The following is an 18,912-nucleotide window of genomic DNA, read 5'->3' as shown; positions in this document are numbered from 1 at the left end:
AGAAAAAAAGTTAAACCTGAGATTTTAAAAAGTAAGAAATTAAATCTTATAATTTTAAAAATAACAAATTAAATTATGACATTTCAAAAAGTAATAAATTAAATTAATTACCATCCATTTAAGTGGAATAAATTTTTTTTAGGTTTAATATATGTTAAGGATTTAATTTTTTAAATCCTAAAATTTTAGGATATGATTTATTACTTTAGAAACTATATGATTTAATTTTTTTTAATTAAACCTTATAATTTTTAAAAAGGCAAATTAAAATTTGATATTTTAAAAGTAATGAATTAAATTAATTATAACCCATTTAAGTGGGATAACATTGTGTTTGGGGTTTGAATAATAAATACTGAGGATTTTAATTTGTTACTTTTTAAAATTTCAGGATTTAACTTATTACTTTTGAAGTTATAGTACCAGTTTGGATTCAAATTAATTTGGCGTTTGCGTTTTGTAATCTGCGTTTTTTTTTTTTTTTAGCTTGCAATTGTTGACAAGTCAATGGTGAACAGTGCACTCGTGCACTATTCACGGGTCCTACAAATTACACTTTTCAGTAACTTTTTCATTAAAAATGGGTCCCACAGCACTATTTACATATTTAAAAATTATTTCGTTACAGTGTTTTCAGTTTCAACAAAAATAAGCTGTATCCAAATGGATCCATAGTTTTTAAATTGTTACTTAAAAAAAATAGGATTTAATTTATTAATTATGAAACTATTGGATCTATTTTTTTATAATCCAAAATCATAAGGTTCAATGTTATTTTATCAAAAAATAAAATATTTTTTTAGAGGAAAAAAAACTTTGAAAAGCATTTTTTTAGTTGAAAAATAAATATGTTCTTTTTATATTTAAAAGTATAATATATGCATTAAATTCTTTCGCAAAATATTCTTTTAATTTCAAAACAAGAGCTTTTCAAGTGATGAAAAATATATTTTGTGAAACTGCAAGTGTTTAATACTTAAATTGGAGCTAAAAAAAAAAAAAAACTTTATATGAAATAAGAGATAAGACCTCACAGTAGCACCTCAGTCCTCAGTAGTTAAAATGAGTAGACCTAATAGGCTAGTACAGTAGTACCTCAGTTGTTAAGGTGAGTGGACCAACATCACCATGTACTGAGTATTTAATTTTCAGGTATTGGACTAAAGTCTAAACATTTCCTTTATGATCCACATAAGCTACAATTTAGGTGCTAGGGTAAGGCCTGTGGTACCTCAGTTACAGTAACTACGTCTCAATCCAATATTCCTTAGCGGGGAGTGCCTCTATGGTCACACTCAAGGGGGTGAGTCACACATGATCGCCCCCGCCCCCCTTTATCTCATCAAATAAAAAAATAAAAAATAAAAAACTTACCATGCATGATAATAATTGCTATTGGACCAAGTGATTTCAGGAGAACATAATTATTTTTATACATTTATTTATTCTTGTATTAAAACTTTCTAAAATTTTAACCCTTTTATCTATCAACTATAAAATGAATGGATTAGAATTCACCAAATTATCGACAATTTAAATAGATAGCAAATCAGTGATAGCTAACTGATCGAAATTTTCCCAACTGTTTAGAAAATTCATAAAAAAATGATCTTCTTTTTTTTTTTAGTTGTTGATATATTAAAATTCAAAACCACTTTCATTTCGAAATAAATTAATAGGATTTTTAAGAACTCTATGATGCAGGCCAGGTATCTTGTTAATTATTTCTTTTTACTAGAAGGTGGGCAATAAAGAATGTATTGGGGTCAAATAAAAATAAGTAATTTCTATAAGGCTTTATAAGGAAGCTCAGGTTCTACCAGCTGGTTGATTAAGCTTGATCCAAATTTGTTTGCTGCAGCAGCCGCACTGTTTAAAGGTATAGATTAATCAACAACATCTAGATAAGCCGAGACAAATAACAGATTAAGGACAAAAAAGGTTTGATTACAAAACAATTATCTGGATCCCACTTATATGCCTTGACTTTCTTTTTCCCCCCACCCCCCATATGATTCATCTCTCTCTCTCTCTCTCTCTCTCATTTTGGATCTAATAAGTATTTAGCCTGTTACGTTATTTAAAATTTGGGAAAAATTAACAAATGCTCTAAAGGTATTGATTTAGGAACTATTTTTAAAAATATTTTATGAAAAAATAATAAAACAATTAATTATTTTAACAACTTTTTATATTTTCTATAAAAATAATATCAAAACTTTTATAAAATAATTTATTAATTATTGCCCTAAAGATATTCGTTAACACGATTTTTAAAATTTTAAATGATGCAGGAAACTATTTGACAAACTCATAAAATAAAATAAAAAAGTTCATTTTTTTAGTTTTTTAAATATATTTCGGCGGGTTTAGCCTATTTCCTTCCTCTCAATAGCACTTTTAACTTTAATCCATAAACAATTAGCAAAGTGCATCCAAAAATATACCATTCAACAATCATTAGAATTTTCCTCCAACCTTAAAAAAAAATTAAAAAAAAAAAAAAAAAAAAAAAAAAAAAAAAAAAAACAGAATTACATCGTTTACACCATCCACAATTCCCTATATATAGTCCTCCCCTAGCAAGATGGGCTTTCTACACACCAACCCACATATCTTTTTCTCTCTCTCATCTCTCTCATACCCTATATATTTAAGCACCCCCATTTCATTTTCTTATCATCACTCTCTATCTAGTCCCTCAACTAGCTCAACATGGACACCAATCCTTACCACACATCCACCTCTCATTATGAACATTCCTCTTACTACTCTCCCTTACCGGACCACTCCTCTCAACCAAGTCCCCGGAGACCCTTAAAGGGTTTTGCTGTGATCTTTGTCTCCGTGATTTTCCTCATGTCATTAGTGACATTAATCATTATCCAAAGCCCTGAACCAGCAAGCTTAGACAAACCCGAAAAAGACCGACCATTGTCGACAAAACCTACGTCGTTTTACAACATTTCGACCCCGGAGGTGCCTAGAGGGGTAGCACAAGGAGTATCAGCCAAATCAAACCCGTCTCTTTCCGGCCATCATGGAGTTTCTTACAATTGGACAAACGCTATGCTTTCTTGGCAGAGAACTTCCTACCACTTTCAACCTCAAAAAAACTGGATGAATGGTAGGTACAACACACAAATATATTTTCAAATTGATAAAAAGTGCATTCTTGTTGATTTTCAATGCTTTCTTTTTCTATTAATGGTAGGTAAGATTTAGCTTTATGATTAACTATATTTCTTACTTCCAAGTCCAACCTTTATTATCATTATGGTACTAACCCTTCAATGTTTTTTTTCTTTCTTCCTATTGTCATTTTCTTTTGCTGTTTGTTCGGGGATTTCTCGTTGGTCCTGCTTCAGATCCTGATGGTAAGCCTTCACAGACCCTTTTTTTTTAAATCAAATCCAAAGTTACATCAAAGTCATTATTTTATTATCTGCAAAGTCCATTATTTGTTTCTTAATTAATCAAAACACATTTAGTTCTTTGGAGCTAGCTTGTCTCTCTTATATTATTATTTTACTTATTATGAAGTTAGTTGAAAATACACGTGAATGTATTGTGGCACCTTCTGATCCAATAAAAGTTGATCCTATTAGCTTGAATGGTAGGTTGATCTAGACCGTCCAATTGATTGATTCCCTTTATAGGGTAATGACTTTCCCGTGAAATTCAAAAAAAGTACACCAATCAGACGGCTGGGATTACTTGATCATTTGAAAAAAAAAGGTGACGTATGAAATTTTGTCACCAATGCCATAAATTTGTGGTTGTATCTGAGCCTTTTTTTCTTTTTTGTGGATAGAAAGTTTGGTAACCTCTCTGGCCCATAATAAACAAAAATTAAATGAGAGAAAAGTTGTACTTGTTAAAAACAATTTTGCTAGAAATGGAGAGTGCTTTCAGGCATGTGGACAAAATAGGAGAGCATATCTTGCCCTGCCAAGATTAGCTGGCCAATTTCCTGGCATGAGGGTCTGTCTGTACCCTTGACTGCAAAACATGGATGTTGGGAAGGACTTATTGCATGATTTTGTGGATATGGATGGTTGAATATTTTTTTTTTTTGATCAAATGGATGGTTGAATATTGATATGAATGTGGGCCTCTTTTAGTCTTTTAGTTTGATCGGTCCAGTAAATTCAAAGGCATATCTAATCATACTTAGCTAGGCATTTTGAAATCAAGACATTGTCATGTATTCCACATTCATTAAATTACTGTTTAGATCAGGACCAAAACTCCATATAACTGGTATGCATTAAGTTGTACCAACTTAATTGGATTGGGTTGTTTGAATGGGTGTTGTGTGGGCGTGTGCTGAATCTCTTATCGGGTGCTTATAAGGTGATTATTATTGAGTTTATAAATGATTATAACAAGTTTAAATTTCAATTTGACTAATATTTTGGGATGTAAGTAGAAATGTGACTAACGCTTTCCTTGAGTTTATACAATTTAAATGATATTCTCTAACTATTTTTCCTAATTAAGTATAAACATATTAAATTATTTAACTTCAAAACTCTTTTGATATAGAATATTAGGTCAAACTCTATGTAAAGGTGAAAAATCTAATACTCTTTTTCTTTTTTCCTTGTATCTTTTCATTTTTATTACTCTGACTTCTTGGTAAGGGTTGGTTGGTACACAGTCCGGTCTTTTAAAGCATTATTAAAATGACAAGGATGATAGCTCTAGTTTGGCACTTCATGGCGGGTGTGATTTGGTTGTATAGGATTCTGGTCTGGCACGGTGGAATCCTATGAGTGCTTTCATATGACTCATATCACATTAAAATACTATTAGGATCTATCATATAAAGGATCCAATTTAGTAGACATATGATAAATTAATCATGAACTAATTAATTATTATTGATTTATTCAATGAGATCCATTAGATAGTAAAATTCTGATTTTTCTAGTAGTAGGGACAAAATAATTGGTCGGTCTAAATTAATGGATCTTTCAATTTTGTTTATTTATTTTTAAAAAGCACCAACAAAACTTCAAATGCAGTGTTTACATTTTTTTTTTTTTTTTTTGGGTGTGTTAAAAATATTTTTTACACTAAAAGGTGAATAATGTTATGTACTTGCAGGTCCATTGTATCACATGGGATGGTATCATCTATTTTACCAATACAATCCAGATTCAGCAGTGTGGGGCAACATCACATGGGGTCATGCCGTATCAAGGGACCTGATCCATTGGCTCTACCTCCCATTCGCAATGGTCCCTGATCGTTGGTATGATGCCAATGGTGTGTGGACCGGGTCCGCTACGATATTGCCAGATGGCAAAATCGTAATGCTCTACACAGGTGATACTGTTGATGCTGTGCAGGTGCAAAATCTTGCCTACCCTGCCAACCTATCTGATCCCCTCCTCTTGGATTGGGTCAAATACCCGGATAACCCGGTCTTGATCCCCCCAATTGGAATTGCAATAGATGAGTATCGGGACCCGACCACTGCATGGCTTGGACCCGATGGAAAGTGGCGGGTCACAATCGGGTCTAAGGTCAATAGAACGGGTATTTCACTTGTATACACAACCACAAACTTTACCACATTTGACTTATTGGATAATTACTTGCATGAGGTCCCGGATACGGGTATGTGGGAATGTGTGGACTTTTACCCAGTTGCAATTAATGGGTCAATGGGTTTGGATACTTCAGTAAATGGCCCAGGAATCAAACATCTATTAAAGGCAAGTTTGGATGATTCAAAGGTTGATGTTTATGCACTTGGGATCTATTTTGCAAATAATGATACATGGGCACCCGATAACCCGGCTGCGGATGTGGGTCTCGGGTTGAAATATGACTATGGGAGATACTATGCATCAAAGACATTTTATGACCCGGTAAAGGAGAGACGGGTCCTGTGGGGTTGGATTAATGAAACTGATACTGAATATGATGACTTGGCAAAGGGATGGGCATCACTTCAGGTAATAGTAATAAATCCTATTTCAATTGAGAACTTTTCTTGGTTTATTTTTTTATTTAATTAGTTTAATTGAAACACTAATTAAAAGAAACATTAATATAATAAGAGTTCTCAATATTATATTATATAAAATAAGAGTTCATATACGGTTCAGCAACTATAGTAAACCATGTTTATTAATTGAGAAATTAGTCCAAATGGGTGATCTGGAATTCTGGACCATTTGGTACAAGTAAATGTACTCGTCAAGTTAAGAGAAAACGTCACGTAATGTATGTCCATTTTTCTTTAAGATATATTATATTATATTAAGGTAATCGTCTTTTGTTTTTGTTTTGAAAAATCAATTAAGGTCATCTTCTTCTACAAAAATATATGCACATGTTACATGTATATAAATAAAAAAATGCGTGGAAAGTCAAAAGCAATAGTAGAATTGGTCTCTTTCAAGTCGTGGTCATAAAATGTTTACTACCAATTTTATTATAAAAAATAAAATTTTGAATTACATTTGTTGTTTTGTATTTAAAAGTAGACGTAACAGTTTAAAATTAGTTATAACTTATAACTACAATATTACTCTACATTAAAAATAATAAATAAATAAAATTTCCCTAGTGAGGTTTACAAATTTCTTTTGAGTACCTTAACCTGATCAATCCTTGGCATGTAAAGTTTGACATTTTTTTTTTCCCTTTTAATAGGAAGGATTTTAAGTTTTATACAATTATTACTAGAAATGAAAGGCAAAGTAATGTAATGTACACAACTTATTTCTGAATTCTACAGACCATTCCAAGGACTGTGTTGTTTGACAATAAGACCGGAACCAATATACTTCAATGGCCTGTAGAAGAGGTGGAGAGCTTGAGACTGAACAGCACAGACTTTGAAGGTGTGGTGGTTAAACCTGGATCAGTTGTGGAGCTGAACATTGGCACAGCAACACAGGTTAATTAATCAGTCTAGCTTTTACGTGAACTTGTTACACATAATTTTAGTTATATGGTAATAAAAATATTTCCCTGAATTGCGGAAAAAAATATATGTGGCGAACCTAATTAGTCTGTTGAAAATTCATGGCCAACTCAAAAATTTTGGGACTAGACTTGTTTCTTGTTGTTGTTGTCAATTACTCTTTGCTCACTAACATATTTCTTCTGAACATGTTGACAGTTAGACATATTCGCCGATTTTGAAATAGAATCATTAGGATTGGAGGAGACTAATGAAGCCAATGGAGGTTGTCGTGGTGGTGTCGTTGACAGAAGCAGTTTGGGACCATTTGGCCTTTTGGTTATTGCTGATGAAACACTTTCTGAGCTGACCCCTATTTATTTCCGTCCTACCAATACAAGTGATGGTCTCCAGACTTATTTCTGTGCTGATGAAAGAAGGTATGTTTGTTTTCTTTGATGACTTTCTCGCCTTATAGCTTGATATCCATTTCCAAGAAAATATTTTATTTACTGAGATTTGAAAGTGATAAAATTTGCATTTGGATTAGCTTCTTGACAGTAGCTTATTATCTTATTCCCTGATAGTACAATTTTTTAGAAGTTTTTTTAGGTACAACTGTGCATTTAACCACTTTCAACAAATTAGTAAAAGCTAATTCAAATGCACAGTTGATTATTTCAAATAGAAAATGATTAAAAAAGAAGTAAATGATGACATGTGTTATCTAGTATGGATCATTAGCTGAACTTTGTTCACATTTTTTAGCATTAGGTATATGGTTAGTAAATTCCTTCTTAAATATGCAGCTTATGTTATAATCAAATGTTAAGGATACAGCTTGTGAGAAAGAAACGTAACATGAGATGTTGGTTAATTAATGCAGGTCATCAAGGGCAAATGATGTTTTCAACCAAGTTTATGGAAGCCAAGTTCCGGTGCTTGAGGATGAAAAGTTTTCTATGAGAGTACTGGTGAGTGAGAATCTTTCTCATCTTAAAGCTGAAAAATTCACTTTTGAATTGGTTACCAAGAAAACACAGAAAAAAAAAAGGAGTATCATTAGGAACTAAAAATTTGGGTTCTATGAGTAAAGTATGTTGCATAGATGCATTTGCAACCAAGGTCCAGATAGAATGTCATTAAGAACACTTTATAGAATGTTAAAAGAGAGCAAAATTGAATTGATATTTCACAATATAATGATAAACATCAGAAAGTATTTGTAGGGAACCTAGACTAACCTATTATGTTCCTAGTAGGACAAAGTAACTTGTCCTGCAAAACAGAGATGACTTGACCTGCAAGTACAAGCTTACAAAAGTCTTGTGCTTACAACACATTTGGGCTCAAGGCCCCTAATTCATATAACACAGAAAACTAAGAATGTTATGATGAAATTACAGAACACAAACCTAATACTTTGTTTTACTTTGGGCTAAATCAGGTTGACCATTCAATTGTGGAAAGCTTTGCTCAAGGAGGGAGGACAGTGATCACATCAAGGGTTTATCCAACAGAAGCAATTTATGGGGCAGCAAGATTATTTTTGTTCAACAATGCAACTGGGGTGAATGTGAAGGCCACACTTAAGATATGGCAGCTGAATTCTGCTTTTATTCACCCTTTTCCCTTGGACCAGATAGATACAGTGAAACCATTGCAAACCTTTTGAGCCTATAGTATTAAGTTCTTTCATTGCCCCATTTTGGTGGCCAAAAATGTGAAATCTTGCAATACAGCAATCAGATGAGTTTTAGTTTATGTTATTTCAATTTTGGGTTGGTTTGCGATTTTGTACTTTGTAGCCTACAAAGATATGTTTTGTAATTGATACAAATAATGATTTTGAAATATTAAGAGTTTTGCTATTTAGTTGTCTCTCTGTAAGATTGTTCACTATGGCTTCTGTTTCCTTAAAAGAAATGAAAAAGAAGAAGAAGAAGGAGCCAACCTAAAAGATGTACAAAAATTATTGGGAAATTCTAAAGTTATTCCCAATTGTATTATAAGAAGCTAACAAATTAATTTGATAATAGATGTGATTGTTGTTATCTAAAAAATATATAAATAAATTTCTTAATTACTTTTTTGTCTTGTTTTTAAAATTGACATATAAGTTTATAAGGTTTATGTAGTAAAAATTTGTAATATATCTAGCATTACCCAAAATTGACTTCTCTGCTTTTTCCTGGGTCAAGCTGAGTATTATGTCTCAAAACTCATTATTCATTGTTATTGGAACACCACAGAAGTTGGCATTCCTACTCTAGCATGTATGCAAAGAACATCAACTAAGCTCATTCCAAATGTCATTTTAAGTTGTGCTTATGTAACAGCCCTGTTAACTGGTGCGCCAAGCACAGAAGCAAATAAACTTATTTCCTTTTCCTGAAAATACTTCTTCAATAAGCTGCATTTCAACCATAGAAACATGGTATCATAGTAAGATATGAGAGAAAAATTGTCTTTGTGACCCCTTCGAGCATGTCAAAAAGGAAGACAGTAAACCAGTGATACATTATAGGTAATGCTACATATATGCATATTCCACGCTATTATTACTTACCTATTGTACAACTTTGAAGATCACATAAGGAAAATTCCAAGGAAACATTGAACACTCTAATATCGGATTGTCCTTGCAGTATCCCAATCAATGTCACAGAAGAAAAAGTTCATGAATATCTAGTGAAATAACAGAGCTGAAATTGAAATTATCAAACTTCTTGCTTAACCAAGCTTTAGAATCTGTCATCTAATGGACAATTTCTTGCCCATGAGCTTTAGCTCAAATGGCAATTTCTCTCCTCACAAGAGTTGGTGGAGGATGAGGTTGTGGGTTCAAAACCCACTGGTTGTGTGTGAGAGTATAACCATTTTATGAAAGAATTATTTACAACCTCATTTCTAAGTTCTAACTTCATCATCATGAGTTGTATTAACTGTGTCCTTTCCATGTTTTTCAGCTATTTGGGCAGTAGTTATGAAGTCCACCAACTCATTTATTAGGGCATCTTGACCTGAGACATAACATAATGAAATGAACAAACTGATTAATGCTGTTACCAAGTAAGAATGAAGTTCCTTTATAATAGAGAGAGAGAGAGAGAGAGAGAGAGAGAAAAGATAGGCAAAGTTAAACACAAGATGGAGTCTCATAGTGCAAGTACTGCCAATATTTAAAGAAACAGTGTACCAATCAGATAAGTGTTGAAAACAAACACAAATCTGATATGTGACATGTCCCAGAGATGAGTTTAATGTATTTTTACTAGTACTTCAGCAGTTTTCTTCACAATCAATCTGCAAAGAGACAAGCAGACACTTGATTTCCATATCTCGTCAGTGCTTCCCCTCGGTTCAAACATTCTCTTGGCTCCTTAAAAATGTCAGTATTTATAACCCCACACCTGAGTCCGTTCGGGCTAGCTTAAATTAATTCATACTATTCATAGGATTATTTGGCTTAAAAAATAAGCTATACCTAGTTAGGCTTAAAAAGTTGTGCCTAGACAAATAAGGCATGCCAAGCACACACTAAACCATATGTAATTTAGCATACCTCCTACTTCTACAGCAAGATATTCTCTGCGGTTACTAGTACATACATTCCAAATAATTTGTGCTGTATAGACCACAAACAAGTACAAATTTTTAGGCTCATCTATGCATATAAGTCAGTCTTGTTTGTAAACGAAGCACACAATTTATTTCTAAAGTTTTCCTCCACCTAGAAAATCCCAAAATGTATCCATCAATAGTCCCAGCAATACAATATGCTGACTAAAAATTTTCAGTTTTGATATCAAATGCAACTTCAAAATACCAGTCCTATCCTAATGCCAATAACATGCACTCAGATGTGTATTTCTGCCCATACTGTAACAGCAACTTAAAACAACCCCCCAACCAAACCACATGCAGTTTTTTATTAAAAGATGAGAAACAAACCAAATGCAGTTTAAAGTATACAAAATACTGTCATAAGCAATGGCTACCCACACCAAAAAGGAAAACAGTATGGGAAAATAAAGATAGAAAGTATCATTGAGTCCTTCAGGACTACATAACAAGTCAACTGAACTATCTTGGCAACTTAGATTGCTAAGCCCTCATGATCCAATGCCTATCCCACAGTATTCTAACAGGTTAGCAATCTAAGTTACCAAGATAGTTTAGTTGAATTGTTAAAATAAATCGCATAAAAACTTTGCAATTCCACTAATTTGACACCTTCAGGACTGCATAACCAAGGAAACAAAAAGTCATATTAGGGCCGGCCCTAGGCTTAGGCCACTTAGGCCATCGCCTAGGGCCCTGTGCTAGAGAAAGGCCCCAAATTTTGGGGTAGAAATTGAAATATATTATAATTTTTTTTTTGAGATATAGAAAAAAAAATTAGTTTTATATTTTTCCTCTACTTTTAAGAAATCCCAAAGAATTTAGTAAGGCTATGGATAATACAAATTTAAATACATAGGGCTTACAAACATGTGTTATTAATTACAAGAAATAATTCATATGGAAAAATGCTAGAAATACTATAAATTTTATTTCAAAACCTTTACAAATTGATGTGACAATTAATATGATTTATGAACATCAACATCTTAAATGCATTTTTAAATTAATTTTTATAATTGGTGATACATCTTTATAAGTCTCATGTTGTAAAATTTATAATATTTCTAGCATCATTCATTCAAATACTTGCTTATTATTTTCTTAAAGTGTCACTAATCACATTCATTGATACATCGTTTGTAAGTTTTTTGTAGTCAAATTTCTTATAGCTTTAACATTTCTTCAACAAAACAAAAAGCGTACTACAAGATAAAAATAATGGATTTTTGTTATAAAAAAATTATGATATTAAAAACTAATTAAATATTATTTAAGTAATAACAAAAAAACTTCATTTAAATATATCGTCTTAGGTCTCAAAGTTTGTTAGGACACCTCAGGTCATATAAACAAGATCATAGCACTATAGTAGCAAGTAGGTTACTTCTTTTGGTTGAACAACTGTTAGAGTTGGATCTTCTAGACCGTTAGCTTCCTTGTCATCAAACAAGCTATCTAGAGAATCTAATGATTCAAAATTTGATTTTTGAAGATCCTATTTTTCATTCCAAACAATGTCAACTATTAGCCATTAATATCCTCAGCATAAACAGTAATTAAATTGCCTTCTAGGCTTGTAAGATTTGTCATAATGAATTGATATACTCCAACACAAAGTTAGTCAATAGTCAGATTACTGAAATTCACAAAGATTTTCTCCCTATCTTAAGACAAGAATTATCAATACAATCCACTTGACAAATCAGGTAACACAAAAATACAGTTACTATTTAGAAGACAGAATGAATGGAATATGGATAATAAAGAAAAATTGCAAAACAGAGTTAGAGAAACAATGATAAAATCATAATGTAACATACGAAGTAAAGAAACACAAAAGTTTTAATTTAGTATATTAAAGTGAAGACAAACAGTGACAGCATTTTGGATGGAGTGTTAATCGAAGAAAAATTATAAGGAGACAAAGAAAGCGGAACAGAAACACATAGGCTAATATCAACATGAACAACTATAGTGGAAGAATGGAATTGATATAAGGTGTCGTTGCTTTAATTCAAAACGTTGTCTTGAGTCACAAACGTGTAACAGCCACTTTACTAAACCAAACGTATAGAGATAGAATTAAACATTACCCTAAAACAGCATCGTTTGGTAGTTACCGTTAAGAACTTCCTCTTCCAATGTCAACAAGCTATGAAAGGCAGAACAGAGGAACTGAGGAAGGAGAGAAAAACACAACAAAAAAGAAAACCCAATAGGAGAAGAACTAAGAAATACAAACAAGACAAAGAGAACCAATAGACCAAGAAACAATGCACAGAATTAAGCGGTGGCTTGCTTTGGTTATTGCTGTGAGCTTTAAGCCAAGGAATCGAAAACAGAATTAGAATCAGAATCAGAATCAAAGTCGGAAACCACATATTGCTGACCTTTATGAATGGGGCTGACTTAGCACCAATCAATATTCAATACATATCATATACTATATATAATAGCAGAAGCTGAGAAAAAGTAAATTCCTACAATTAAGGAGGTGTTAACAAATAGGATAACTGACTATCTAAAATTCAGACACGTTTAACTTAAAAAAAGGATACATTATATTGTTTTACGAGGCTAACACCGTTTGACAGCGTCTGTGTATATAAATAAAAAATTAAAAAAACAGTTAAAGTAAAAAATAAAAATAAAAATGTAGCCTCTAAAAAATCCCTAGCGATCTCTTCTCATCAGACTCGCCTTAACATTTTCTCTCTCTAAAAAAAAGCCCCTAGTGATATTGCAGGCCAAAATTGGGAATTAAGCCCATTTTCCCAACTATATAGTTAGTAGGCACGGTCTCAAAAGTATATATTTTACTAACATTTCGAGTCTCAAAGACTCAGTTTCCAAGGTCTGATCATGTCTGATGTGGCGTTTTTTCCACATGGAAATCGAGTCTCTAAGACTCGATTTATAAACCAAAAAAATTTTAAGCCTCAAGTCTCTCATCTACAAGCCATTCCCAGAAATACCCAAAAAAAAAAAAAAAATTTAAGAAATCCCAGAAAGAGCTCACCTTACCTCACCAGGTTGATGCCTGAGTCACGTGGCTTGGGTCGCGCTGCTTAGGTCGCGTGGCCTGGGTCGTTCTACCTGGGTCGCGCGACCTGGGTCACGCTGCCTGGGTCGCGCAGCCTAGGTCTGAGGTGAGGGGACTCCGATCTGTCAAAAACGACATTGGATCCAATGACTTTTTCGAACGATGTCGTATTTGGAAGAAAAATATATAAGCGATGTTTACTCCTTCATTTTCTCGCTTTTTATTTTTTGGTTTTTTCTAGATTCTTGCTTTTTATTTCTCTCTCTAGGCTTATAAATCGAGTCTTAAAGACTTGATTTCCAGGTGGTCACCACGCGGAAAAAATGCCACATCAGACATGATCAGACCATGGAAATCGAGTTTTTGAGACTCGATTTATAGGCCGTAAATCGAGTCTTGTAAACTCGAGGTGTTAGTAAAAAATATAGTTTGAAAACAGTGCTTACTAATTATATTGTTTGGCAAACGGTGTTAATTTCCAATTTTGGTCGATAATGCAACAGAGAGAAAGGAATGGAGGAAAAAAACCCTACCAAAGAAAGGGAAGAAGAAGAAAAACCCTAGCGATCTCTTCTCATCAGACGCTGCTTAAAGTTTACTCTCTCTAAAAAAAAACCCTAGCGATACTGCGATACAGAGAACGGCCGGCCATCGCCATCTGATTTGTTGGTCTACCTCATCTCTCCTCTGCAACAAAATTTTTCTAAAGGTCAACGTACTCTTTTCTTCTTCAAATACTGTTTTGGTTTTCTGAAACTCTTCACCATTGCTTTTCCTTTTTGAATTAGCATATTAAATCTCCATTATGTATATGTTTTTAGTTTAAAACCAGATGTTTATACTACAAGAATAACCATCTTCCTTTTCAATATATCTATATTTCAAAATTTTCTCCATACCGAATTGTCTAGGGTTCTTATTTGACTCCTTTTGAAATATAGATGGGTTTATTTCTCTTTCTATGGAAAAATTATAATTCCTGGTTTTAAGTACTGGTAACATAAGGGATTTTGCCCTTGATTTTAATGGCCAGATTTCAACTTGGATGGTTATAAGTCTGAAAGTTTAGAGTGTGTAATGATGAGTTTATTCTCTATCTATGGATGATTTGGTTTGAAATAATTATTTTTGGTTTTAAGTTTTGGTAACATTAGGGATTTTGCCCTTGATTTTAATACTTGGATGGTTTAAAATCTAAAAGTTTAGAGTGTATAGTAATTTATATATTTTTTTCTAAGTGAAATTATGGTTTTTTGGAATAATTACTGTGTTTTTGAAAAATAAATTAATTAATTAATAACCAACTGATTACTATACACCTTCCAACAGTTTGTTAGACAATGTGTTATTGAAATTATAAAAAACCTTCTTACCCTGTCATTTTGTTAAAATTCAGATTTGCAGAAGTTCTCTGTCAAGTACATATCTTGAGTAATTTGCAAGTAGAGTTGCTGGAACAAATTGATAGGTTAGGAAAGCCTAATTTTTCCTTTGTTTATCTGATAATGCTGTCCATTATGTATTTGTTGTTTGAATTTCCTCTGTTTTTGCATATTTTAGATAGCTTTTTCTATATAAAAAAAAATGCATTCCATGATTCTTTTTCAACTAACCTGTAAAATTATTATTATTATTATTTTTGTTGGTGTCATGCTTTGTGATCAACTTCCTTATAATGATTACTTCAGTTTCTTTTTGTAGACTTTGTTTCACCTTAGGATGGCCTTACTATCCCTCTATTTATCTAATATTTTGGATTACATTTTGTTGATTGATGTATTTGGGATAGTTCTAAGCAAAATTAGATTGTTAGAGTTCTCTTTGGTTTATTTTTTGAAAATAAAAATCCATTTTTTAGGGATCCAGTGGAGTTCATATGATCAAACATCCCAGGAGTATTGAGATATGAAGATAGAGATCGACGCTACTTCGACGAAAGGTACGCATCAATTCTCTATGTTCAAACTTGAATTGAAATTTGGATGTTCATTCTCTTTCTTTAGATGCTTTGTTGTGAATATTGATTCTTACGGCATGGACAAGAATGGCAAACCTTGGAATCATGAGAGACCATCTATAAATCAGACTGACCTCTTATTCAAATTTGATTTGATTGTTAACATTTTGTGGCCATCTATTTGGCCACTGGAAAAAAGGAGAATAAATTAATTGGGACATAATAATTATACATATCAATTTAATCCAAAATAAAATTTTAATTTAATACAAATAAAGATGAGATAAATAGAAAAAAAAATTACATGGATTATTATCAAAGTTAGGGCCCGTGGATACTAGGATATAGATGTTTACTTGGTGGTGGGGCTGTGGGGGTGGTATTGAAGAGCCGCTCAACCAATTGTATGTCCAAGAAAAAAAAAATACCTGTTATGAAATTTTTTGTTCATATTCATTGTTCATAAATAACTAAATCATTCAAATCTATCATGGTATGAATTACAATTTGTCTTCTTCAAAATATCTATATTAAATTTTTTTTCCCCTGCTTAATTGTCTAGGGTTCTTCTTTTACCCTTTTTAAAAAATAGATTGGTTGATTCTCTTTCTTTGGATGCTTTGGTTTGGTTTTTTAATTTTGGTAACATTAAGGACTTATCCTTTGATTTATTATAGTTAAAAGTAAAATTTCACCTTGGAATGTTTAAAATCTTTATATATAAGACGAAAACAAACTTTCCAATTCAAGTTTGTGCCAAAAAGTGTTACTGTTTGATGTTAATCTTACTTTAAGTATTTATTTTATATATCCTTTTCTAATGGAAGCCAAATCCTTAGCCATCATCATATGAGAAATAGCTAACAGATTGTTAAAAACTAAAACAATCTTTCATATTTTTGCAACTCAAACCATATTACAATGTTTGCTTCCACTTCTTTTGTAGACTCACTTTCATCTTTCTTTGCTGTGATTTGAAAAAACTTCTTACCCTGTCATTTTGTTGAATACTGAGTTCTTTGCTAGGTAGAACACGAGTATTTTGCAGGAAGAGTTGCTACATCAAACTAAGAGGTTTGGATAGCCTGATTTTCCCTCTATTTATCTCATAATTTGAATTAAATTTTCTCCATTAATCTATTTGGTTTTGATTTGGCTCTAAATTGCATATTTTAATCTGCTTTGATCTTCTTCTTCTTCTTTTTTCTTTTTTTTTTTTTTAATTTTTTTTTAATTCAATGAATTCTTATTTTGTATTCTACTGAACTGTAAAACTGTTATGATTTTTTTTTTTTTTTTTTTTTTTGCTATGCTTTTAGGGCCTACATTTGGTACCTCCACCATATTCACGTATTGGACTGACTTGATATAAAAACCGTTTCCCACCAAGGTCAGCATTTTGTTACTTGATGTGTTATACTCTTTATTTTGATGCCTTCTTCTTGATTTATCATAATCCAGTTTTTTTGTGGGTGGCATCATGGGGTTTAGCCCTTGAGTATGTTTAGGAAAAAACATGTTTGCCATTCAATAATGGTTGAAAAGTCATGTTTGTGCTAAAAAGTCATGTTTTTCGTTTGATTGTATATTTGTTTAAAGGAATGTATAATTGTTTTAAAGAATGGATGAATCTTTTTTGGCAGAAAATAATGTTTCTTTTTCATTTATTGAATTTGATTAAATTGCCAACATATTGCTTAAAATTATGTCATTGAATATTTAGGAACTATTTACTAAAGATTGTTGTGTGGTGTACACATTAATGTTTCAATTAGTTTGTTAATCTTTAGAAAAAGCTTTTTATTTTAAAACCCAATAAAATATTATGCAAACGTCTTTAATTCTTGGTTCCACCTGAATGACCAAAGAACAACAATATTCTACATACTTCTATTGATCCACTAATTCTCTAATTGTCTTCTATTAATGTTTTTGATTAATCCATGGATCTTTATTATTATGTTTGCTCTGTTTGGTCATGGTCACAATCTAGGGACTGACACAGCAGCAGTCTGTTTCAACTTTCAACTGTTTTTTTTTCTTTTTCTTCTCAAAAAAAAAAAAAAAAAACTTTCAACAGCTTTTAATTTCTGTTCAGGTTTTTTTTTTTTTTTTTCATTTCTAATCATCAATGAACAATATTTTTTTTCCCCTAAACATCAATGATCCCCCCTAAAAAAATAAAAAATCAAACAACCCCAAAGCTATAGACATCTACTTTTTCAATTAGTCTTCCTTGAGCAAGGTATCCAGGAGCCATGTAACCTCTTTCAAGCATTAACAAGAGAGAGTTTTTGTTAGTATAGTGAATGATTCAAAATAATTCAAGTTCTAAATACCCAACTAGAAGTTATAAAGAATAAGAAGAGTACTATTAAATAAGCACACTTACAGTGTGCCAACAATGGCAGTCCTGATTTGTTTCTTTAGATTGCTGTTTTTTTTTTTTTTTTTTTTTTTTTTTTACTTTTCAAATTTTATTAATATCTCTTTTGTGTTGTGGGTTTTTTTTTAGTATTTGGAGTGAATCTTATCCTCTGTGATTTCAACGACTAAGTTTGACTCTGATTTCTTCGTGTAGTGCTGTGGTGTGGTAAATTGTTATGTTGCCTTTTTTTCCTACTTGATTTTTTTAGGATGTTCACAACTAGATTACAAAACTAATTTATCGTCGTGCTGGGCATGAGTAGATGGAATACACCAACTGTTATATAGTTTAAAGTATATTGGGTTTTTCAGAAAAATTTATAAAGGGTAGCTTTGTGCAAATAATTGCAGGTTCTTCTAAAAATATTAGAACTGTTAGTTGCGTCCTAATTTGGTCTTAATGTTGGCATTTTTCTGTTATTTTCAAAACAGATGTTCAGCAAGTGATCTTTGCTATGCAATCTTCTAATTCCAAAATTTTAACCTATTGACTTTTAGCTGCTGCTATTTTAATATTTTATGCTCTCTCTAACTCCAAATTTTAAAGCTATGGACTTTTAGTTGCTCCTATTTTAATATTTTATGCTCTATTACTAGGATTGCATTACTTGAAATTCAATTTCATTCCAGCCAAGCTAAATAGGTTGCAGTAATGTTAGCTAATTGGGCAGGATGAGGTTATCTTCATTTTCGTGATTTCTCGTTTATGTACATTGTTACAACTTACAACATTATGTTCAAAATCCTAAATTCCTTGATGTCCATCTCTCTGTTTTCATGTCATTGCTTTGGTTTTTTTAAATTTTTTTCAATATAGTGTGTTTGGGATTCAAGAATCTTTATATGGCTGTTTTATTTGTTTTATTAGTTGGTTGGTGTCAATTTTTATTACTATTCAGTGTAGCTCAATTCTCCCTTCTAATTATTTCACAT

General features: G+C 32.0%; 1 protein-coding gene across 1 annotated transcript; it reads left to right on the top strand.

Annotated features, from left to right (window-relative positions):
• The first annotated feature begins 2,581 nt into the window (after positions 1-2,581).
• LOC115960200 (acid beta-fructofuranosidase 1, vacuolar-like) lies at positions 2,582-8,800 on the top strand. The gene is made up of 7 exons (XM_031078972.1): positions 2,582-3,127; positions 3,369-3,377; positions 5,113-5,969; positions 6,758-6,919; positions 7,145-7,365; positions 7,812-7,899; positions 8,373-8,800. Exons 1-7 carry the CDS (start codon positions 2,716-2,718, stop codon positions 8,598-8,600), a joined length of 1,977 nt encoding a protein of 658 aa, XP_030934832.1. The 5' UTR covers positions 2,582-2,715; the 3' UTR covers positions 8,601-8,800.
• The last annotated feature ends 10,112 nt before the right edge of the window (positions 8,801-18,912 follow it).

Source organism: Quercus lobata, chromosome 9 (assembly GCF_001633185.2).
Source record: "Quercus lobata isolate SW786 chromosome 9, ValleyOak3.0 Primary Assembly, whole genome shotgun sequence".
NCBI classification, from domain to species: domain Eukaryota; kingdom Viridiplantae; phylum Streptophyta; class Magnoliopsida; order Fagales; family Fagaceae; genus Quercus; species Quercus lobata.
The sequence above is the reverse complement of the archived record's forward strand: the minus strand, read 5'-3'. Positions and strand labels throughout refer to the sequence as shown.